Source organism: Bos grunniens, chromosome 29, assembly GCF_055505025.1.
Source record: "Bos grunniens cultivar Pamir isolate PY7600 chromosome 29, Bosgru_T2T1.0, whole genome shotgun sequence".
Lineage (NCBI taxonomy): Eukaryota > Metazoa > Chordata > Mammalia > Artiodactyla > Bovidae > Bos > Bos grunniens.
Window position 1 is genome coordinate 6498116 of NC_141193.1, and position 24580 is coordinate 6522695.

A 24580-nucleotide genomic window follows, 5' to 3' on the forward strand; every position below is an offset into this window, starting at 1 on the left:
GACCCCACCTCTGCCTTTATGGACATTAAAAACAAGGAATAAGATATATCAATCTTGATATATGTTTGAAATTTTCCACAACAAAAAGTTTAATAAAATCGGAAATTGAGTCAAAAGAACAGTCCTTGAGGGGATGAAAGTTGAGCCTTTAAAAAAGAGGAAAAGATTTTGCATGGCAGAAGATGTCAAAAATGTAAGAACATGTGACAAGTTCAGGAAAATGTTTGCTTGCAAGTTCATTCTACAAATTTTATTCAGCGCCCACCCTGTTGGGACAAGACCAAAAATAAAGCAGTGAACAAAAAGTGACAAAAATCCCGACCTTGGAGCTTGTATTACTGTGGAGAGAGGCAGATAATAAGTAAAACATAATAGCCTGTTAGGTAGTGATAAAGACTTGAAATAACTGAGGGAGCCATGCTATGGGGGAATCATTCCAGCCTGTAAGAACATGTCAGAAAGTCCTGGGGCAGGAGTGTGTCTGTCCAAAGAATCACAAGAGCTAGTATGGCTGGAGGGTGGAACACAGTGAATAATAGATCAGGACAGGGAGGAGGTATAGCACCTGGTGGGCCATTTAAATAATTTTGGCTTTCAGTCTTAGTGAGGCTGAAAGTCTATAGAGAGAAGAGGGGTTTTCCTGATAGGACTTAGCTTTCATAGTTTTATAAGTATCATTCTGGCGGCTCTTGAAATGGGCAAAAACAGAAGATAGTCATTTGCTCAGAACAGTTATCACTGCAGCAAAAATCCAGGAGAAAGGGACCTGCTTGGCAGTCCAGTGATGAGGACTCTGCATGTCCACTGCAGGGGGTAGGGGTTTAATCTTTGGTCTGCTGCAGGGCGCGGTCAAAAAAAAATCCAGGTGAGAAGTGAGAGTGGATTAGGGTGGCTGTAGTAAAATTCAGCAGAAGTGCTTAGATTTGGATATACTTTGACTGTAGAGCCAACACAGTATGTGATAGGATGTGAATTGTGAGAGAAAGAAGTCAAAGATGACACCAGGAAAAGGGAAGCATAAAGTTGCCATTTATTGATATGGGGAACATTGTAGATGGCCATAAATTTATTTTTGGACATAAAAATTTGGGGGCTTGTTTTGTTTACTTGTTTCTTTGTTTTTGGCGGTTCATTGCCACTTTCAGGATCTTAGCTCCACAACCAGGGATAGATGGAACCCAGGCCCGCAGTAGTGGGCACAGAGTCCTAACCACTGGACTGCCAAGGAGTTCCCTGGACATGATAAGTTTGAGATGCCTGCAAGTCATCAAATGGAGGTACCAATGGACAATTAGATATGTCTGGAGTTCAGGGAGAAGTCTGGACTGAAGATATTGATACAAATTTGTGAATCTATAGAGTTAATATCTATGGGGCTTCCCTGATAGCTCAGTTGGTAAAGAATCTGCCTGCCACGCAAGACACCTGGATTCAGTCCCTTGGTTGGGAAGATCCACTGGAGAAGGGAAAGATTACCCACTCCAATATTCTGGCCTGGAGAATTCCGTGAACTGTATAGTCCATGGGGTCGCAAAGAGTCAGACATGACTGAGCAAATATCTGTACTGTACAAGAACTCCTACAAATTGATAGGGGGAAAAAGATGAGATAAATAGGCCAAGGATGCTAACTGGTAATTCTATAGGAAAAGAAGTACAAATAATAAAAAGAAACTTCATTGCTAATCAGGGAAATGCAATTTTGTGAGAAAATGAGAACATTTTCATGCCTCATATTTGCAAAAAAAAAAAGATTTATATCTGTTGGTCTTATGGGTGTGAGGAAATTACACTTACAGATTGTATGTATGAGTTACATATGTAGTGTGATCTCTATATCCTTCCTGGTAAGTATTCTGGCAATATCAAAACTTTAAATGTAGTGAGCCTTTAACATGGTAATCCTGCTTTGGAAATCTAGCTTACAGAAAACTCATCAATAAGGATATTGATATAAATTTATTTATTGTAGCATTATTTGTAGTAGCAAGTAATGGAAGCAACCTGAATGTCCATAAATAAGGGAATATTGGATGGAATATCATGTTGCTATTAAAGGTATGTCAGAGGGTACTTCCCTGCCGGTCCAGTGGTTAAGAAGTCTCCATGCAATGCAAGGGATTGCATGTACCCTTTGATGGGAACTACGATCACATGCCTCAGAGCAACTAACCCTGTGAGTTGCAGCTACTGAACCTACTCACCACAATTAGAGTCCATATGTTTCGTGAAAGATCCCACATGATGCAACAAAGTCCTGCCTGCCACAGCTAACACCTGATGCAGGCAAATAAATTATTTAAATAAATAAAATAGGTCAAGGGACTTCCCTGTCAGTCCAGTGGTTAAGACTCTAAAAACTAAAAATAGGTCAGAATTGATGAGGAAGGATGATGTGGAAGGAGGACCATAATTTAAGAGGGAAAAAATGTGATTATATAACATTACCTATTTCTAAGATATAGATTAAAAAAAAAAACTTCATATGATACACATGTTTTTCAGCAGAGGAAAAATAATATGGATTACCTCAAGGGAATGAGATGGGGTTTAATGTTTTTTTTTACTTTTCCATATCATTAGACTTTCAGCAATGAGCATCTAATTCTTTTATAATTTAAAAAAGTACATTATAAGGAGGAAAAGAGGGGCATCACTTTGATACCACTCTGATATCTCCACAAATCCAAACTGCTGGCAGTACTCTCAGAGCAGGGTATCAGCAGGCCTCTAGACACCCAGGGCACATAGCCATTTAAAAGGTATCATGTGCATGAGACAGGGTGCTCAGGGTTGGTGCCCTTACTGGGATGACCCTGAGGGATGGGATTGGAAGGGAGGTGGGAGGGAGGTTCAGGATGGGGAACACATGTACACCCATGGCTGATTCATGTGAATGTATGGCAAAAACAACCACAATGTTCTAAAGTGATTAGCCTCCAATTAAATAAATTAAAAAAAATAAAGGTATCGTGGTGGCACTTCCCTGGTGGTCCAGTGATTAAGACTTCACCTTCCGATGCAGGGAGTGCAGGTTCAATCCCTGCTTAGGGAGCTAAGAACCGGCATGCTCAAGTCAAAACTATTAAGACCCAAGGCTACAGCTAAAGAAAGCCTTCACATGGCTCGGCAAGGAAGACCCAGTGCAGCCAAAATTTAAAAATAAATGAAATTTTAAAAGTAGAAAAACTCTTGAAACTTGACTTTCAGATCAGTCGCTCAGTTGTGTCCGACTCTTTGCGACCCCATGAATTGCAGCACGCCAGGCCTCCCTGTCCATAACCAACTCCCAGAGTTCACTCAGACTCACGTCCATCGAGTCAGTGATGCCATCCAGCCATCTCATCCTCTGTCGTCCCCTTCTCCTCTTGCCCCCAATCCCTCCCAGCATCAGAGTCTTTTCCAATGAGTCAACTCTTCACATGAGGTGGCCAAAGTACTGGAGTTTCAGCTTTAGCATCATTCCTTCCAAAGAAATCCCAAGGCTGATCTCCTTCAGAATGGACTGGTTGGATCTCCTTGCAGTCCAAGGGACTCTCAAGAGTCTTCTCCAACACCACAGTTCAAAAGCATCAATTCTTAGGCGCTCAGCCTTCTTCACAGTCCAACTCTCACATCCATACATGACCACTGGAAAAACCATAGCCTTGACTAGACGGACCTTTGTTGGCAAAGTAATGTCTCTGCTTTTGAATATGCCATCTAGGTTGGTCATAACTTTCCTTCCAAGGAGTAAGCGTCTTTTCATTTCATGGCTGCAATCACCATCTGCAGTGATTTTGGAGCCCAGAAAAATAAAGTCTGACACTGTTTCCACTGTTTCCCCATCTATTTCCCATGAAGTGATGGGACCGGATGCCATGATCTTCGTTTTCTGAATGTTGAGCTTTAAGCCAACTTTTTCACTCTCCACTTTCACCTTCATCAACAGGCTTTTTAGTTCCTCTTCACTTTCTGCCATAAGGGTGGTGTCATCTGCATATCTGAGGTTATTGATATTTCTTCCGGCAATCTTGATTCCAGCTTGTGCTTCTTCCAGCCCAGCATTTCTCATGATGTACTCTGCATATTTATTTAACTCTGCATAAGTTAAATAAGCAGGGTGACAATATACAGCCTTGACGTACTCCCTTTCCTATTTGGAACCAGTCTGTTGTTCCATGTCCAGTTCTAACTGTTGCTTCCTGACCTGCATACAGGTTTCTCAAGAGGCAGGTCAGATGGTCTGGTATTCCCATCTCTTTCAGAATTTTCCACAGTTTATTGTGATCCACACAGTCAAAGGCTTTGGCATAGTCAATAAAGCAGAAATAGATGTTTTTCTGGAACTCTCTTGCTTTTTCCATGATGCAGCGGATGTTGGCAATTTGATCTCTGGTTCCTCTGCCTTTTCTAAAACCAGCTTGAACATCTGGAAGTTCACGGTTCACATATTGCTGAAGCCTGGCTTGGAGAATTTTGAGCATTACTTTACTAGCGTGTGAGATGAGGGCAATTGTGCGATAGTCTGAGCATTCTTTGGCATTGCCTTTCTTTGGGATTGGAATGAAAACTGACCTTTTCCAGTCCTGTGGCCACTGCTGAGTTTTCCAAATTTGCTGGCATATTGAGTGCAGCACTTTCACAGCATCATCTTTCAGGATTTGGAATAGCTCAACTGGAATTCCATCACCTCCACTAGCTTTGTTCGTAGTGATGCTTTCTAAGGCCCACTTGACTTCACATTCCAGGATGTCTGGCTTTAGGTCAGTGATCACACCATCGTGATTATCTGGGTCGTGAAGATCTTTTTTGTACAGTTCTTCTGTTATTCTTGCCATCTCTTCTTAATATCTTCTGCTTCTGTTAGGTCCATACCATTTCTGTCCTTTACAGAGCCCATCTTTGCATGAAATGTTCCTTTGGTATCTCTGATTTTCTTGAAGAGATCTCTAGTCTTTCCCATTCTGTTGTTTTCCTCTATTTCTTTGCATTGATCACTGAAGAAGGCTTTCTTATCTCTTCTTGCTATTCTTTGGAACTCTGCCTTCAGATGTTTGTATCTTTCCTTTTCTCCTTTGCTTTTCGCTTCTCTTCTTTTCACAGCTATTTGTAAGGCCACCTCAGACAGCCATTTTGCTTTTTTACATTTCTTTTCCATGGGGATGGTCTTGATCCCTGTCTCATGTACAATGTCACGAACCTCATTCCATAGTTCATCAGGCAGTCCATCTATCAGATCTAGGCCCTTAAATCTATTTCTCACTTCCACTCTATAATCATAAGGGATTTGATTTAGGTCATACCTGAATGGTCTAGTGGTTTTCCCTACTTTCTTCAATTTAAGTCTGAATTTGGCAATAAGGAGTTCATGGTCTGAGCCTCAGTCACCTCCTGGTCTTGTTTTTGCTGACTGTATAGAGCTTCTCCATCTTTGGCTGCAAAGAATATAATCAATCTGATTTTGGTGTTGACCATCTGGTGATGTCCATGCATAGAGTCTTCTCTTGTGTTGTTGGAAGAGGGTGTTTGTTATGACCAGTGGGTTGCAATTTTTAGCTAAAATGTATAATTTTTGTTAAGTCTGTAAACAGTTATAGAGTAATTTCACTGTATAAGACTTATCAGGAAGTTTGTTGTGAAGTTTACATTTAAGTCAGGGGTCTGTGGTAGTTAAGAATATTAAACAAATATACAAATGCAACTTTTTTAAAGTCTGAGGGAATTTAAGTTGCAAATGGGTATGATTTTAGGAGTCCAATGTAGTCTGCCAGCATTTATCAAAGAAAATGTGAAGATAATAACTCTTATTTTACTAGATTTATAAACAGATCAATAAACCTTGTAGAGTTAAAGCCTTAAGGAAACTAGGCTTTAAGTGTGTTACTTTAATGTGATTGAATAGTAACTGTATTAGTTTCCCGTGGATGCTGTAACAAAACCTGGGTCGGTTAAAACAATAGAATGTGATGTGGCAAGGGCTTCCTGGTGGCTCAGCGCTAAAGAATCCACCTGACAATGCGGGAGACACCGGTTTGACCCTAGTCTGGGAAGATCCTACACAGCAAGGAGCAACGAAGCCCATGAACCACAGCTACTGAGTCTGTGCTCTAGAAGCTGGGGACTGTGACCACTGAGCCCATGTACCCTACAGCACTCAGCAACATGCAGGAGAAGCCCCCGCTCGCTGCGACAGAGAAAAGCCCATGTGGCAACGAAGACCCAGTACAGCCAGTAAATAAATTATATGTCAAAAAAAGCTATTCTTTCACAGTTCTGCAGGCTGAAAGTCCAAAATTAGTAGCACTGGGCTGAAATCAAGTGTCAGCAGGGCCTTGTTCCTTTAAGACTAAGAGAGAAACCATTGCTCGCTTCTTCCAGCTGTTGTAGCTTCCGGTGGTTGCTGGCATCCTTAGGAATCCCTCTAGTCTCCAGGGTCAACATCATTAAATTTCTCTCAGGACTTCCCTAGTGGTCTAATGGTTAAGGCTCCACGCTTCCATTGCAGGGGGTGAGAGTTCAATCTCTGCTCAGGGAGCTAAGATCCTACATGCTCTGCAGTGGGGGGAAAAAAAAACAACTTGCTAGGCCTTCTTGTAAGAATACAGGTGCTTACATTTAGGGCCTATCCAGATCATCCAGGATAACCTCATCTCAAAATCTGTAATTCAGCCATATCTGCCAAGATCCTTTTCTCCAATAAGGTAATATAGCATCCAGAGATTAAGACCTGATAATCTGGAGGGCCATTATGAGCCAATCGCAGTAACTTGACAAAAAAGCATAATCACAGTCTCTTCATGTCCACTAAAACCACTAAAATGCATAATAGACACAGTGACAGGATTCTATCCTGCTGATATTGTTAGTTGTATTATTAAGCAATTAGACCCAGGAACCCAGAGCACTTTCCTCTTTGCCTCAAAGCTGAGCCCTCTCTCTGTATTGGTGCTTCCCTCATCTGAATTTTTAGTTATTATCTGCTCTTTCTCTCTGGCTAAGACACCTCAAGTCCTTTTCGGAAATAGGTGCCTTGTATGTATTTAAATTAGAGGGGAAGGGACTTCCCTGATGGTTCAGTGGCTGAGACGCCATGCTCACAAAGCAAGGGGCTGGGGTTCGATCCCTGGTCAGGGAACTAGATCCCATGTGTCACAACTAAAGATCCCAAGTTCCCCAACTAAATAAATCCAGTGCAGCAACCACATAAATAAATAAAAAGCTAACAGCAGTAGCAATTCCCGGTAACTAGAAAAATTCTTTACAGTAAATAAAAACTAGAGGTGAAGATTTGGGGGGCTAGAGGATGGTTCTGACCTCTACTGCAACACATCATTCCAATTTTTTTTTTAGGGGGGTGGGTGTGCCCTGGGGCATGCAAGATCTTAGTTCCTGAACCAGGGATTGAACCTGGGCCATGACAGTGAAAGTGCCGAGTCCTAATCACTGTACCACCAGGGAATATCCCGAGCTAACCAGTTTTTATAACTTGCAACTAGTAGTTCTCAAACTTTAGTGTGCTTCAAAATCACATACAAGGCATTAAAAATTTTTTTATTGAAGTTCAGTTGCTTTATAATGTTGTATTATTAATAGTTTGTGCTGTGCAGCAAAGTGAATCCGTTATACATGCGGATGCATACATGCTCAATTGTTCAGTCCTGTTTGACTCTTTTCGACCCCGTGGACTGTAGCCCTCCAGGCTCCTCTGTTCATGGGATTCTCCAGGCAAGAATACTGGAGTGGGTTGCCATTCCCTTCTCTAGGGGATCTTCCCAACCCAGGGATTGAACCTGCTTCTTCTGCATTGGCAGGCAGACCTAACCACCGGACCTCCAAGGAATTCCCTGCAAACTTATAACAAGTGACTCTTGCTTTTCATACTTTATAATGAGAACCAATATAGCCTTAACGCCAGAGTACCTGGGTCTGAATCTAGATCTGGCCATGTCACTAGCTGTGTGATCTTGGGCAAGTTGCATAATCACTCTGTGTTTCTCTTTTCTCATCTGTAACTTGGGACAATAACAGAACCTACTAGGAATTCCCTGGCGGTCCACTGGTTAGGACTCCACCCTTTCATTGCTAAGATCCCATAAGCCGTAAGGTGTGGCTAAGAAAAATAAAGAAGATTTATTATTATTATTATTTTATTTATTTATTATTATTAAGAAAATATAGCAGAATCTACCTTGTGGTTTTGTCATGAGGATTCAATGAATTACCGCATGTAAAGTGTTCAGGATAGAACCTGGCACTTAATCATCATTATATAGGTATTAGCTAATATGACTAAGTTTTCTTTTCTTTTTTGTGAGGTAAGAAGTGGATTTATTTAGAGAGAAACACACTTCCCACACAGAGTACAGGCCATCTCAGAAGGTAAGAGGTCAAACTTTAACCCCACTTGGACTTGAACCCCACAGTCTTTTTAAAATTAGAATCACTCACCTGGGGTAAATTTTCCTTTTTAAGTAAGTTTAAAAGTGAGTTAAAGAACAGTATTTGGTTAATGATAGAACAGATGGTTTGTGAACACAGCAGAAGTTGGGAGATAACACAAAAATGCCTGAATTTGGCAAAGATTTTCCAACTGGACCAGGAAGTTGGAAGCCTCCCTGGTGGCTCAGACAGTAAAGAACCTGCCTGCAATGCAGGAGAGCATTGGTTTGGGAATCAATCCCTGGTTTGGGAAGATCCCCTGGAGAAGGAAATGGCAACACACTCCAGTATTCTTGCCTGGAGAATCCCATGGACAGAGGAGCCTGGACGGCCAGTCCATGGGGTTGCAGAGAGTCAGACATGACTGATTAACACTTTCACTTTCCAGCTGTGCTCCCTAGAGCTCCAGGGCTTTGGGGGAGCTTAGTCACAACTAAGCAGCTTTGGTTGTAGTTCCACTTCTGCTTTACAGATGCGGTTTCAAGGTATTTGAACAGTATTCTGTGATTTAAAAACAAAGTTCAAAGTTTGAAAACCACACAGCTGAGAATTTCAAGGAGAGAAAAGCTAATGGGAATACTGATCCCTTAGGAGTAGAAACAGAGTGGCAGGGGATGGTGAGCAGCTTAGCCATAAATGGGTGAAACTAGCTAGAATTCCAGATGAAGGTGAGAGGAGGCCAGGGGTTGGCTGTGGGTAGAGTCCAGGAGGACATTCTGCAATGATTCTGAGGTGGAGAAACACAGCCTGGGCCTAGGTTTAAAAGGACTTGGTTCCCCAGGAACCAAAGAAAGCTGGAAAGCAACCAATGTAGATTTGGTGAGAAAGAACAGGGCTAGAGGCAGAGCCAGCAGCCTTGATGGGGAAACAGGCAGGGCCTGGGGAATGGGAGCAGAGCCAGGCACATCTAAGCCAAGGCCAACAGACTGTGAAACCACCCACCCAGCTCCAAGCAGTCCGTGTAAGGGGCAAAGTTTGCACCCTGCCAGCCTAGCTACCTGGGCACGAAAGCAGCTTTGTCATGGATAAGCAAGAGAGACACAGTCCAGTGGGGGCAGGTGGGCAGAACAGATGAGTGGGGAGCCCCAGAGTTCCTGGCCTCATACACCGGTCCTTGGATGTTGGCCATCTGTGTGAGACAGGAGCTTGGCTCAGTCTGCCTCTAGGCACCCCACGGAGCCTCAGATTCACCACCACTGCTCCCTTAACCTACCGTGTGCTAGGCCCTGTGCCAAGCACTTTATTTATTCCATTAATTAAGAGTCTTTTACTCATGAATAAAGAAATCAACTCAAGCCAGATTTTAAAAAAATAGGTGGTGATGCATTGGAAGGGATACAGAACTGTCTCTTGACTTCCAGGTAGCTGGCCTCAGGGAAGGACCAGACTGGGGACTCTGGAGCATCTGGCATTCTCCTGCGATTCTTAGGTTCTTCCTGTGAATCTGCCTTATTCCTCCTCCCCAGCAGATCAATCAGCTTTTTCTGATATTCAGTCCCTAAGGCAGGGAGAAGGAATGAAGCGGCTGGGCCAAAGCGGAAACAATGCTCAATTGTGAATGTGTCTGGTGGTGACAGTAAAGTCTGATGCTGTAAAGAACAATATTGCCTAGGGACCTGGAATGTTAGGTCCATGAATCAAGGTAAATTGGATGTGGTCAAGCAGATGGCCAGCATGAACATCAACATCTTAGGGAATCAGTGAACCAAGCTCCAGTACTTTAGCCACTTGATACAAAGAGCCGACTCATTGGAAAAGACCCTGATGCTGAGAGATTGACAGCAAAAGGAAAAGAGGGCTGCAGAGGATGAGATAGCTGTTGTCTCATCGGCATCATAGCATAGATATGCATAGATAGCATCATCAACTCAATGGACATAAATCTGAGCAAACTCCAGGAGACAGTGAAGGGCAGGGGAGACCTGGCATGCTGCAGTCCATGGGGTCACAAAGAGTCAGACGTGACTTGGGACTGAACAGTGACAAAGGCAGGGAGAAAAGGCCCACCCACAGCTCCCATACGCTCAGGGGGAAACTAAAGCTGGATCTGCTTTGATTTCTTCAGGAAAGCAAGGCCCTGAATGGGTCAGGTGTCCATCTTGGTTCCAACTGGCCATAGTGAAGGGAGAGGGGTCAGGCCACAAACAGAAATACGTCTGCTATGGTCTTTCGCTGTTACCCTGAGGAAAAGGAAGTGGCCCTCAGGAACTGTGTGGATTTTCTCTTCTTTTCTTTTTGGCCGTTCCATGCGCATGCAAACTTCCCTGACCAGGAATCAAAACCATGCCCCCTGCAGTGGAAGCATGGAGTCTTAACCACTGGACCACTGGGTAGTCCCAGAACTGTGTGGATTTGAATCCAGTTTTCTTTGCCTACAAAGCCAAGAGGTGGCCCTCAACAGGGAGGACAGAGGCAGAGGGACTGTGTTTACTAAGCCCATTAAGGGAGGAGGGGACACAGACAAAACGCAAAGTTCCATGTGAAAATAAAACTTTAATTTGCCAAGGGAAGAGCAAGCAACCCTTTGAGATCAAACATAGCCTGCACACTGGTTCTCCCAGGACTGGGTGAGCAGGGCCTCCCTCTGGAAGTGGACGGTGCTCAGCAGGGAGGACGGTGACAGACCCGAGGCGGAGGCTGCGCTCAGAGGTGGGCAGGGGGCTGGGCAGGCTCCTTCCGTCCCTGGCCAGCGATGGGCCGGCCCCGCTCCTCCCAGATGGTGAGGCCATCACAGGAGCAGATCTGCTTGGGGTTCTGGAAGAGGCCAGCAGAGCGTGCGATGATGCCACAGGCCAACCTGCAGAAGAGCGTGGGGTCGAACTGAGCACCCACCAGGACCCTCCAGGTCTCTGTGTACACCGCGGGCAGAGCACTCACCTCTCTCCTGAGTTTCCTGTGATCATGGACAAGGGATGCCCGCCCCGGCCCAGGTCATCTTCTCCCTCATCGATGACCAGGCTTCGGCCAATCACATCCCACACCTTTGAGGGGAGACAACAGCCTCAGACATTGGATCTGTTAGGAAAGGTCCCTGCCTTCTCCTCCACCTCACCTTCAGCTGCTCGTCCTCAATCCTGAAGACAGCTCGGCCATCCTCATCGGCACGGACATTCCCCAGGTCTCCGCGGTGCTGCAGTGAGAGCCGGGGGAAGAGGGCATGTGGGACACGGCAGCTGACTTCTGGCTTCCCAGTGTCTGATTCCCCGTCCCCAGGGTACCAGTGTCCTCCTACAGGTTCAGTCTGGTAGGATGAAGGGACAGCCCAGGACACACAGAAGGCAACTGGACTCTCTCCCCCTGGAACTAAAATCCTGGGTCGGGTGATGGCACACTGGACATAGCCAGTGGCCCTCTTCCTAGGAAGTCACGCCACTACCCAGCCTGCTTTCCCCTAGGAGGCATCTGCCCATTGTGCATCCCAGCCTCAGAATGCTTCCTGCTTCTTTGTAAGCCCAGTTCTCCAGCCTCCCAATGACTCTGTCAGCCCCTGGCAGTCTGCAGTTCCCCTGCACTTAAGTTGGCCAAGCTTGGCTTCTTGACCATCAGAGGCAGCCAGCATCCCTTCCCTGATGTCCAGCCTCCAGGAACAGAGAGAAGAAACACAGGAGCAGAGGGCATATCCTGCCCCCAAGACTGTTTCTGCCCACCTTTCCTCTTGAAGGTATAAAAATGTGCTAACACAGCTACTGGGGGCTTCCCTGGTGGCTCAGTGGTGAAGAATCCGCCTCCCAGTGAAGGAGAAATGGGTTCGATCCTTGGGTTGGCAAGATCTCCTGGAGAAGGAAATGGCAACTGATTCCAGTATTCTTGCCTGGGAAATCCCATGGACAGAGGAGCCTGGCGGGCTACAGTTTGTACAAAGAGTCGATCTCGACTTAGTGACTAAAATAACAACAACACAGCTACTGAGCACCTCCTACGTCAGACACCCTCTGCCAGGTGGGATTTGGGGGTCGGGGATGCGTACGTGGTCAAACACCCTCAGGGGTCTGGAACACTGTGGGGAGCCAGACATGGAGCAGACTAGTGGCTGCAAAGCACAGGGTTACAACAGTGAGTGTGCTTCCCTGTGACAAGACTACTGGAGAGTCACAGTAGGATCTGTGCAAATAAATCGTCCCCAACCTGACACTTTGGGCAGAAGGATCCCTGCCAACATGGACTGGTACTCATGGCCTTGCCTTGGGCTGGTCACAAAGGATGTTGCCACGTGATGGGGCTGATGAGCAAGCGGCGAGAAGAGCCACCTCTGCTTTATCTTGTTTCCCTGGGGGACCTCTGTTGCCGACACCTGGCACTTTTTGCTGCACCTGGTGTTGGGGCCTTTTGTGGTGGGAAGGTAAAGGATGGGGAGGAGTTTATAGGACCAGACAGAGGATGCGAGCGCCCGGTGTGTGGCTCAGAGGTATCATCAGGCAGTGGTGGCACCGAATGTCACACCATGCAGCCACGTGGGATCTGTACCCTCGGGGACTGGGGAGCCAAGAAGGGTTTCAGGAGGGGTGTGACATGGTTACCCCATGCTTTGGAGCAATTTCTCAAATGCAGCGCACGGAGAGGGAGGGGAAGGACTGGAGCGGGGCAGGGGGAGGGCGGAAGGAAGCATGGAAACCAGCTAGGAGACGTGCAAAGGGACAACCAGGCTTGGATATAAATCCCCTCACTGAATTCACTTCCATTTGGGCAAAACCAGACGCTGAAATCCCAAAGGAACATGCCAGTCACCATGGTGGCTTGGTTATGGAGCCCTTGCTCAAGTTTTCCTCCATCTGTACAAGGGCTTGGGTACAATGGAGCAGCTGGCACCAGACCCTTCAGATGCCCTACCCCTAGCAGGCCCAGGCCAAGGCAAGGTAGTCTCTTGCCCTTCGAAACTCCACTTCCTCCCAGAACCCAGTCTCGAGGGTTCATGCCTCCGGGGCTCGCTCTGTGGGGCGGCCCCGTGCTGAGCCTCTGCTCCCACTCTCCCCACTTCACCTGCTCAGCACCTTTCAAGGCTCATGAGGAAGACAGCCTTGAAGGAGCGCCCCCGGATTCACACCTGCTGAGTGTGGGCTGGACCAGGCATCACCTCCGAGCTGAGGTTTCAAAAGGAGTGTGGCTGGGGTCTTGGACGCCTTCTCTCTCTGGCTCTGAGGACAGGCAGCTGCAGTGCTGTGTGCTGCCCTAGGGAAAGGCTCATGGGGCACAGGACTGAGGTCTCTGGCCGACACCCAGCGAGGCCTGCCAATAGCAACATGCACAAGTGTGGAAGTGGGTCTTCCCCAAATCAGGCCTTGAGAGACACTCAGCCAGAAGCTCCAACTAGGCTGTGTCCAGATTCCTGCCCCAGAGAAACTGTGAGATGACAAATGCTTGCTGTTTTAAACCCCTAAATTTGGGGAGTCCCTGGCGGTCCAGTGGTTAGGACTTGGTGCTTTCACTGCCAAGGGCCCCAGTTTAATCCCTGGTTGGGGAATTAAGATCCTGCAAGCCTCGCGCCACTAACAAAAAACCAAAACTCTTATGTTTAAAGTAATTTGATTCTCAGCAATAGATAACTGACGCAGGGAACACAAGCATGGCGCTATGCAATGGACCCCATAGAAAGGCTTCCTCAGCTCCCTAGGGGGTGGCGGGTGAGAAGTAAAAACTTTTGACTGTTAGAAATGTAACAGAGCAGTCAGAAGTGCAAAAAAGAGAGAATTATCACTTACATGAATTAAGAAACACACACCACATTTTCACCTGTTTGCCCTGGTACTGAATTCGCAAGGAGGGGAACACACCACCACAAGTGGAAGAGACGGAATTAGGCGTATGTCGATGGGCCATTAAGAAATATCCCCAGGTGGCAGGGGGAGGAGAGCAAAGCTATCGAGTCAGCGAGGAGCGAAGCTGAGCCTGACCTCACACGCTCCCAGAGGACCACCTCCTGAGACAGAGCTCTTTTTCCCCCTTCTTCTTCTTTCTCCAAGCTCCCCTCCTTCCCTCCCTCCCTGCCCAGTAAGTAAAAAAAAAAAAAAAAAGAAATATCCCCAGGAGAGAAGGCGGTCCTCCTGGACAACACCCAGGACCTCTCTTAACATTCACTAAGCACTCTAACAAAGATAACTCTAACAAAGATTTCTTTTTTTGGTCACACTGAATGGTTTGCAGGATCTTAGTTCCCCAACCAGGGATCGAACCCATGCCCCCTGAAGCAGAAATGTAGAGTCCTAACAACTGGACCGTCAGGGAATTCCCCTGATGACACTTTTAAGGTCTGCACTGATGTATTTTTACAAGGATCCTTCTCTTGGAGCTAGAAGTACTGGTTTCTGTGGCAGTATCGTTTCTTGTTCAAAATAAATCTACTTGAATTACATGAATGACGTCTTGATTTTCTTCAAAATAATGGAGAAGGGCCAGGGGTGTAGATGGAATGGGGACTGGCCACAAGCTGGCAACTGTTAAAGCTGGGTGACAGGGACACAGGGGTTTGGGACCCTAGTCTGTCCACTTCAGAACATGTTTGAAATCATGTTCCGTGATAGATTAAAATGTTAAAAATAAATTAAATTTACTTAAGGGGGAAAAAAAATCAGCCAGTTTAAATCAAAACATTGAGTAACTAGCAGAACAAGAAGGACTCAGATAAGGCAAAAATCATTAAGGTGGCATGTGACTCACAGCCGAGGGGGGCCAATTCTCTGGTGTAAAATGAAAGTCCAGGGCCAGGAGCTGCAGAGTCAGGAATGGCCTTTTTAAAAAATTATTATTATTTGGCTGTGCCAGGTCTTAGTTGCAGCACGAGGGATTTTTAGTTGCAGCATGTGAGATCTGGTTCCCTGACCGGGATTGAACCCAAGCCCCCTGCATTGGGAGCCCGGAATCTTAGCCCTTGGACATCCAGGAAAGTCCCAGGAACAGCCGTTTTACTTAAGGTAAAACCTTTAACTTCCACACCATCACCTTCTCTGGGAAGCTCTCTCCCACAGCCTGTGCCCTTCGGACTGGATCTGGAGCTTGCTCTGGGTTCCCAGGGCCTCCCGGAGGCTCCTGCAAAGATGTTCTGGCTATGCTGCAACCACAGAGTTCTAAGTGTCTCCCTCGCCAGGCTGTGAGACGGGGTCAGGCCTTGAGCACAGGAAGTGCCTATAAATGTTTCTAACCCGAACAAGATAAAGTGAGGGAGAAAGACTCCCCCCAAATGGAATTACACTCTCAGGCTCCAAGAGCTGCCTGCCCTGCCTCTGAGATCTCCGGTTCTCTCCCAGCCCAAGATCAACACTTACCCGTTCAGAGTCCTGGGGGCCCCCATGGGACATTCCATCAGGGTTAAAGTGGTCCCCACAGCTAAGAAGAAAAGATAGCAGGTAGGCAGTGAAACAGCTCACGACCAGGTGATCCATCCTTTTACTTTAACTACATTTGTTCCATTCATTGACTCATTCATTCATTCATCCACTCATTCAACAAATGGACCCACTCTGTACCAGGCTCTGGGTTGAGATCAGTAAGAAGAATCAGTCATGGGACCTGTCCTCAGCAGGCCTCCAGGGTAAACATGGGTGAGTAAATACTAATTGCAGCATGATAAACACCATGACACTCGCGGAGAACTGATCCTCCCATGTTCAGGAGTCACCTTCCATTTGGGAGCTAGGAGCAGGAGTGTCAAGGTCAGATTTTGGTTCAAATTCCCACTCTGTCATTTACATGCTCTAGGGCTTTTGACAAGTCATGTAACCTTTCTGAGCCTCAGTTTTCTCATGTGTAGACTGGGCTTGTGTGTATACGCCTCCCAGGGTACTTGTGAGGACCATATGTGAATGTATGTGTAAAAAGCTGAGTATAGCCCCCTGTGCACAGTGGGTGCACAACCAGGGCAATGAGGATGCTCCAGGGAGGTTCCAGAGGACTCACCTGTTGCAGTTCCTCGTGAGGTCCCCGAACTGATGGACGTGGAGTCCATGCAGCCCAGGCTGCAGGCCATCAATGGTCCCCTCGATTAGGCAGCGCTCAGGGGTCAGCTGCAGGAAGCGCACCACTCCCTGCACAGGGCCAGGCCCCCCGAGAATGGCCACGGCTGCCCCTAAATTCTCTGTAAGGTATCAGACACCAGGGTTGGCTTGCCACCTCACCCAGCCCCACCCGTTCATCAGCTTGGAAAGGGCAGGGAGAGAGCCCCATGTAACCTTCACATGGTCCCCGAAGCCTCTCCAACCCAAAGCCCCCAGATCCTATGGTTGGTTAGAGCTGTACCACACCCAGGCCACCTCCCTCCCAGATAGTCCAAGGCCATAGTGGTTACTCACGCAACAGGCCACTGCCCATGCCCTTGAGGACCGCCTGCCTCCCAGTGCCTTCTAGAAGGGCCTGCACCTCCTGGCTGGGCAGGGTGGTCTGCACCAGGACCATCTGGTTCTCCAACTGCACCTCCACACTTTGGATGCCTAGAAGACAGGGGGCAGAGGGGGGCAGAGGGCAGCAGAGGGCTAGCACCCCTCTGCTGGGAGCAGGGAAGAAAGAAACAGTCGGTGATTCACCATCTCCATCTTCATCACCTTTTTGTGGCCAGAGGCAAGCTCTGAAGCCGCCTTCTAGCTGTAAGGCCCTTAACCTCTCTCTTTTATTTTCCCGGCTGTGCCAAGCAGCATATGGGGTCTTAGCTGCCCAATCAGGGATCAAACCCTCGGGTCCTGCAGTGGAAGATTCAAATCTTAGCCACTGGACCCCCAGGGAAGTCCAGGCCCTTAAACTCTCTGAGCTTGTTTCTTTACAAAGTGAGGATAAAGTCACATTGCCCCCAGGACTGTTGTGAGTTCTTATTTTGTGCCAAGAGTTATTCATCTATGTTTGAAGCATAGATGCATGTGATCATGCTCAGTCACTTCATTTGTGTCCAACTCTTTGCAACCCTATGAACTGTGGCCCATCAGGCTCCTCTGTCCATGGGATTCTCCAGGCAAGAATACTGGAGTGGGTTGCCATGCCCTCCTCTAGAAGATCTTCCCAACCCAAGGGATCGCACTGGCATCTCCTCTATCTCCTGCATTGCATGTGGATTCTTTACCCACTGAGCCACCTGGGTAGCCCTTTGAAACATAGATAGTTCTTTTAAAAATATTTGAACACAATATCATAAATCAACTGTACTTCAATTTTGAAAAAATAAATGATGAAAAAATGTTTACATAAAAGTGGGCTATCAGGCTTCCCTGGTGGTCCAGTAGTTAAGAATATGCCTTCAATGCAAGGTACACTGGCTTGGTCCCTGGTCTGGGAGGATCCCACATGCCGCAGAGCAACTAAGCCTCTGTGCCACGACTACTGAGCCCACGTGCTCCAACTGCTGAAGCCCAAGCACCTAGAGCCTATGCTCTGCAACAAGAGAAGCCTCTGCAATAAGAAGCCCAAGTACCACAAGAAAGAGTAGCCCACACTCATTGCAACTAGAGAAAGCCTGCAGGCAGCAACAAAGACCCACCACAGCCAAAAAATAAATCTTAAAAAAAGAGTTGGCTATCCATAGTCACAATATTCATGATAGTCAAAAGGTGAAAACAACTCAAAAGCCCATCAAATGATGAATGAATAAACCAAATGTACAGCCATACGATGGTAGACGTTCAGCCATAAAAAGGAATGAAGCACTGATACCTGCCGTGATGTGGATGAACCTTAAAAACATTAAGTGAAAGCCAGTTACCAAGACTACATATTGGATGATGTCACTGTGGATGAAATATCCAGAATGGGTAAATCTACAGAGACTGAAAGTAGATGAGGGGGCAGGAGAACAGGAGGGTGATAGTCGAAGGGTATAATTTCTTTTTTTTTTAAGATTTATTTATTGTATTTTTGGCTGTACTGGGTCTTCAGTGCTGCGCTCGGGCTTTCGCTCGTTGTAGTGAGAGGGACCGCTCTCTAGTCGTGGCGCACAGGCGTGGTGCATTGCGGCGGCTGCACTTGTGAAATGCAGGCTCTATGTATCTGGGCTTCAGGTAATTGCGAGCTGTAGGCACCTGGGCTTTAGTAACTGCAGAACGTTGTCTCAATAGTTGTGGCTCATGGGCTTAGTTGCTAAGTGGCATGTGGGATCTTCCCACAGGGACTGAACCCGTGTCCCCTGCATTGTCAGGCAGATTCTTAACCCCTGCACCACCAGGGAAGCCCCTGAAGGGTACACTTTCTTCATGAGGTGATGAAATACAAAAATTGTTAGTGGTAATGGCTGCACAACTCTGTGAATATACTAAAAACCACTGAATTGTATACTTTAATGGATGAATTTTATAACACATGAATTATATCTCAATAAAGCCGGCACACATTAAAAAAAAAGATGGGGCTATCACCATCATTATGAAAGCTAACATTCACTGAGCATGCACTGTGGGCTTTCTCATACTGTACCTGTATTAACACAAGTAACCTTAGGAGTTGAGCACTGTTATCCCCACTTTACAGGTGAGAAAACTGAGCCACAGCGAAGTTAAGAACTTCAAGTTCAGTTAAGAACGCTCCAAGTTCAGTTCAGTTCAGTCATGTCCAACTCTTTGAGACCCCATGTTTCAGCACGCCAGATCTCCCTGTCCATCACCAACTCCCAGATCTTGCTCAAACTCATTGCACTGTAGTAAATGGAGGGACTCGAACTCATCCCAGGCAGCCTAGCTCCAGCTTCCAAGCACTTCGCCTGGACACTGCTCACCCTGAGAAGCAGCTCCAGCCTCCAGCTTTGGGGCCCCCTCCCCCGTCCTCCTGCGGCAGCTCCCACTTCCCCCACATAACTCAAGCTGTGTGGACTGCAATCCTGTGTGGCCCACAAGCGTCAGGTTCAAAAGTCAGTGGCTCTCAACTGCCCTCCAAATCCCTGAGTCACCCTGCTGTGAACACAGCCTGCAGGGTGATTCTGACACACACTCAGCTTAGAGGGCTGTCGGGCCAAGAGAAGGACAAGAAGGGGCTTCTCTTCCATTCAGATCTTCAGGGCTCACAAACCTTTCAAGAGGACATTTGAATTCTGAACCAGAATACAGGGGATGGTTGGGAACTCTGAACATTGACCTCACCTGTGGAGCTTACAAACATCCTGCTCTGATCTTAGTGTGTTTGCTGTTCTGGGTGAGAGTAAAGCCCACCGGAGCCAGGAGCCCTGGGCAGCCCAGCAAACGCAGGTTAAACGAGGCATTTCCCTCTGCTGAGCCAGCGCTCTGTGGACTGAAGGCTAAGCCATCCAATTTCCCTCCATCCTTGGTTTCCCTCTCTCCCCTGCCAGCAAGGGTATAATCATCCCTGAGGCACAGACAAGGAACGTCAGCTGTTCAGATTCCCTCCAACTCGAAGCAACACGGAAATGGTACTGGGAAGAGGCAGCATCCAAGAGGCAGGACTATCTGGCCTGTGTTACAAAAGGTCCCATGGGCTTGCGTCCATAGATCCCAGCCGCATCGGTTGGGGGAGGGGCCGGATTTGTAAACAGACACACCTATATCCTCCCCAGCAAGTACAGGGCAATTCTGCCAGAAGAAAATTCTCCAAAGAACCCAAATGCCATCACTTCACACAACATCTCATACTGGGCCACCTGGCGTGAAGCCTTGGCGCTCTGGGTTCACCCAGAGGTGCTTCTGGGTGCCAAGGGGCTGTAGGGAGAATGGCAGGGAACTCCTGGGGCCTGAGCCTCTAGGGAATGCCACAAACTGTGTGCTCCGCTTTACACACATCAGGATGGTGATACTGTCCTCCTTGGGCAAGTGAAATGAGGCAGGGGGGTTACGCAGCTGGCTCGAGATCACAAAGCTCAGAAGGCAGCCGGTCCAACCCCAAAGCTGACTGTTTGGTCCCTTCGTCCCACAGGAAGTAGAACTGGGCCCCAAAGGACTGACTGTCTGAGGCTCCCAGGGCTCAAAGAGACATGAAGTGCAAGGGATTCACATGCCTATTCAGTCATTTAACAAATGTACACTAAGCATCTCTCATGCGCCCTGTTCAGGGCAGCAGGGATGCAGCAGGGAACAAGTCAGGCGATGTCCCTGCCCCACAGAGCAGCATGTATTCCAGGGCAGGAGCATGCATATCAAACACACGCTCAGGGAGATTCGGGTAGTGCAATGTGTGCTCAATGAAGCAGGTCTGAGGGAACAACTCGGGGACGAACACTTAGACAGGCTTGGTCAAGGAAGGTGCAGGGAAAAAGCAAACTAGCCAAGATGGCGTGGTCAGGACCTTTTGTGAATAATGATTACGTAACAGCTGAGATCACTAACAGCACTGCGCACGTGCGTCACAAGGTACTCGCTTGGCCACAGGCTACTTTTGTTCTGTAAGCATACATAAGCTCCAACTGGAAAGTCCTTGTTGGGGAGGTTATGTTACGTTAGGCTATGTTATCTTATGTCTGCTGCTACAGTTGCAGCACCAGCCAGGAGAGAATAAACACGTCTGCAGTTCCTTCAGCTCCTTGAGTTTTCTTCCAGCTTCCCTACATGCACCTTGCCTACCATGGGTTCAGTGAACAGCACGCACAGTGAGATACAGAGGGACAGAAGGTCTCTCTGACCCTTGAAGCAAATGCCTGAATGTAGTCAGGGAAGAACATTCCAGCAGAGGACACAGTCTGGGCAAAGACCCTGAGACAGGAACGACATCTATGTGTCTGAGAAAGGCCAGAGTGGCTGCAGCTGGAGTAAAGATGTGAAGGTACAAGTGGAGACCAATCAAACAAAGCCCTGCAGACAACAGGGAAGAATCTGGATTTAATTTTAATGCAGGGGAGGCCGCTGGGAGAGGCCACGGAGTATAGTGGTTGAGGGTATGGGCTCTGGAGTTGAAATCCTGAGTCTGCCATGTACTAGCTGTGTGGCCTTAAGACAACTTACTCAACCTTTCTGTGTTGAGTTTTCTTTTCAGCTTCTGTATCTGCAAATGGAGATGATAATACAACCTATTTCAGAGGGCTACTGAAGGCCTAAATGAGTCATCTCACACAGAGCACTTAGAACAGTGCCTGGCCTATGGGAAGCTCTCAATATTATTACTGTTTGAGGATTTTAAGCAGAGCAATGACATCTCTTAAGAGCTGCTTTTCTGCATTGGAAGGGAAGGGCCCCGGTGAGAAGCTCCCTGTGACTGTACATTTCCTGAACTTTTGACGTGGGTCTGAACCAGGAGGGCTGGCTCCCTAGCAGAGTAGTTCAGTCTGGCTGGTGTGGAGTGTGGCCAGGCCCGTGTCTGTTTAGCTCAGAGAGGGAGAAAAAACAAGGCCATAGGGGGCTCTAGGGTAGTGATGATAAGGATTCAAGGGAGTGAGCCTTGGGCTGGGAGGGCCTCCCACTTATCCCTAGGAGGAAAGCAGAGCCTTCGTCCCCAAACCCAGGCCTCCTGGAGAGAGCAAATCAACCAACCCATCTCTCTCTCTCCTCTGCATTCGAGGGAGCCAGCCCATGAGAAAGCCAAGCTGATTCCAGTTACCCAGGCTAGGAAACAGAGAGTCACTGGAAGTCTTTATCTGGTCACTAAGAAATCTGCTAACAGCTAGAAACTGCCCTATGTTCAGCAGAAGTCCAGCTGTCTGCTTTCCCAGCAAGAATGTTTTACAGGAGGTAGAGAGCCTAACAGCCTTGGAAATCTGTGGTCAGAACACTACTCACAGTGGAATGGTTCGGTTTTCTTGGACCCTCACCCACCACCCTCAAACACACAGTCTAAGCAAACCCAGCTTTAGGATCTCTACCCTCTGTGAAAGTGGCGCTGGGAGCTGCCATGGAGCACTCTGGGGGCTGAGGGCAGACAGCGCCTGGGCGCTCTGTTCTCCATGCGTAAATTCACAGGCAAACACACATGACGAACAACAGAAAACGGTGTTGGAACAATGAGAATCAGCGTATTTGCACAGGAAGCTTTGGGAGACGTCATTTCCTATAGTCTGCCTGGAGTGGGGACAAAATTGAACAAACAAGAGGAGTCTGGTGCTGTAGAAAGTGTGAAAGCTGTTAGTTCTCCTCCATCAGGAGAAGTTACTTAAATGAATGAAGCTCCTGCAGAAAATCCAGGACTTGTCAACAGATGCTGTTATGAAGATGGTTGGCTGATCAAGATCACATTCAGTAACCCTTCAGAACTAGATGAACTAATGAGTGAAGAAGCCTATGAGAAATACATAAAATCTATATTGAGTGAAAATGGAACCCCAAAGTAAACCAATTTGAATAACTTTAAACAAAGACGTGTCCCCTCATTCCCCTGCCCAACCAGCTTACCCCCTATAAGCCCTTCCTCTCACAGGTCCTAAGATTCAATGGGCTCTCACTATATGCCAAAGTCCTTTTCTAAAGTGCTTTTACACATATTAACTAATTTACTCTTCTTGATGATTTTCTGGGGTAGCTTCCATTATCTTGCACATATGCCTGAAGAAACAGGCATAAAAAGTAACATGTGGGACTTCCCTGGGGGTCCAGTGGTTAAGAATCCCCCTTCCAGTGCAGGGGACATGGGTTCAATCCCTGGTCAGGGAACTAAGATTCCACATGCCATAAAGCAACTAAGCCAATGAGCCGCAACGAAAAATCCTGCATGCCGCAACAAAGATCTGAGGCAGTCAGATAAATAAATATTAAAAAAAAAAAAAAGATAAAGGTCTAAGACTTCCATTTTGGAAAAAAAGAAAAAAAAAGTAACATGCATGAGGCCTTAGTGCCATTAAATGGCAAAGGCGGGATTTGAATCTGAACAGTCTGACTCTGGAACACATACCCCTAACGCCAGCGACATACAACCGCCTGATACAGAGCCAAGCGCCATCAGTCTCAGCTTCAGAAGCAGGAGTTCTTCAAGAACTGCTCTTCCCAGCACAACGCTCAAGTGCTCATTTTACCTGAGGGCAGGGGCTGTGCCTGAAACTCTTGTGAACCCTTCTCCCTAAAAAGCTCCCAGGGTCTGGTCTATACCTGCTGAATCACTGAATAAACCTTTAACAGACTCAAAGACAGGCAGTTCTCCAGGCCATGTTGGTGGCCTTGCCTTCACAGAGCTTGCTGATCATGCCAGATCAAGGACCTTCCTCATGGTCCAGTGGTTGAGACTCCGCACTTCCACTGCTGGTAACACAGGTTTGATACCTGATTGGGAAAGTTCCACATACCGGGCAGTGTGGGGGGAAAAAAAAATCCAGGGCTACCTGGATAGAACATGGCCAGGGCTGCTGTTTGCTTTGTCAAGATTATGCTGCTTTTCAAGCAAGAACTAACTGTCTATTTTCCAGGGAACACCCTGTAGGGGGACTACTCTCTGCCTACCTCCTTACTTTTCAGGCACCTGAGGTTAAGACACCAGAAAGGCAGGAAGTTAGGGCCAGTAGAAAAATCTGGCAGAGCAGGCCTGAGACCTGCATACTAGACTCCATTTCTGGGTCTCAGTGTGACTCTGAGAACATTCTTTCCTCTCTCCAGGTTTTCATTTCTGTTTCTGTAAACGGGAGCGGGGTAGGCCTAAGAGATTTGCCAACCCCTCCCCGAGGTCTCCGGTTTGCTTTCACAAAAGTTCATCTGGTTCTTACCTGCGATCCCTTGCAGGGACGTGCGCACCGCGTCCACGCAGCTCTGACAGGTCATCTGCACCGCGAACTCCAGCTGCAAGGGTGGCAGGGACGGGCTGATAGGAGCTGGGGAAACTTCTTGCGTGACCCTGTTTCACTACCTCCCCTAGGACCACCCCTAAAGGCCTATAGTAACGCCCCATGTGACCCCTCCTCAAGCGCCTTCTTCACTGTCGCTCACGATCATTCCAGGAGCAACACCCCGTAACATTAACGCCAAGCGTCCTGCTACTCTCACAGTCCAGCCCTGGCCCCAGGCCCCAGTCCAGCCCTGGCCCCAGGCCCCAGCCCAGGTGTCTGCTCCTTCCCTCATTCTCAAGTTAACGATCGCTCTCCAGGGGCCGAAGTTCTCTGCCCTGCGAGGCTCCCACACGAGGCCTCGGCCCTCACCGTGCAGGCAGTCCCGCGGTCCTCCGAGTCCGAAGCCATCCAGGATCCAGCTATCGCCCGAGGGCAGAAACTGAAGAGCCAGCCCAGAGCCGCGCCGTGGGAGGGGGAGGCGGAGCCCCTGAAGCCACTCCTTGCCCCGCCTTCCGGTGCGCGCGCACGCAAGGCTCTGCTCCTTCCCGCATCCACGCGACGGTGGGCGGGGATT

At 47.6% G+C, this 24580-nt stretch overlaps 1 protein-coding gene across 6 annotated transcripts; it reads right to left on the minus strand.

Annotated features, from left to right (window-relative positions):
- Positions 1 to 10643: 10643 nt before the first annotated feature.
- Positions 10644 to 24478, minus strand: CCS (copper chaperone for superoxide dismutase). 6 transcript variants are annotated; one of them, XR_015158113.1, is made up of 10 exons: positions 24376 to 24478; positions 23947 to 24019; positions 16700 to 16837; positions 16308 to 16485; positions 15677 to 15737; positions 13462 to 13643; positions 12068 to 12193; positions 11473 to 11550; positions 11298 to 11401; positions 10894 to 11174 (listed from the first exon to the last, which is right to left on the minus strand). XR_015158113.1 is itself a non-coding variant. In XM_086385683.1 (8 exons), exons 1-8 carry the CDS (start codon positions 24412 to 24414, stop codon positions 10793 to 10795), a joined length of 1053 nt encoding a protein of 350 aa, XP_086241809.1. In that variant the 5' UTR covers positions 24415 to 24478; the 3' UTR covers positions 10644 to 10792. The 6 variants fall into 6 exon arrangements, 2 of the variants coding, with proteins under 2 accessions (XP_086241809.1, XP_086241811.1); XR_015158112.1 differs by having other exon boundaries at positions 10894 to 11217; XR_015158111.1 differs by lacking the exon at positions 13462 to 13643.
- Positions 24479 to 24580: the final 102 nt, after the last annotated feature.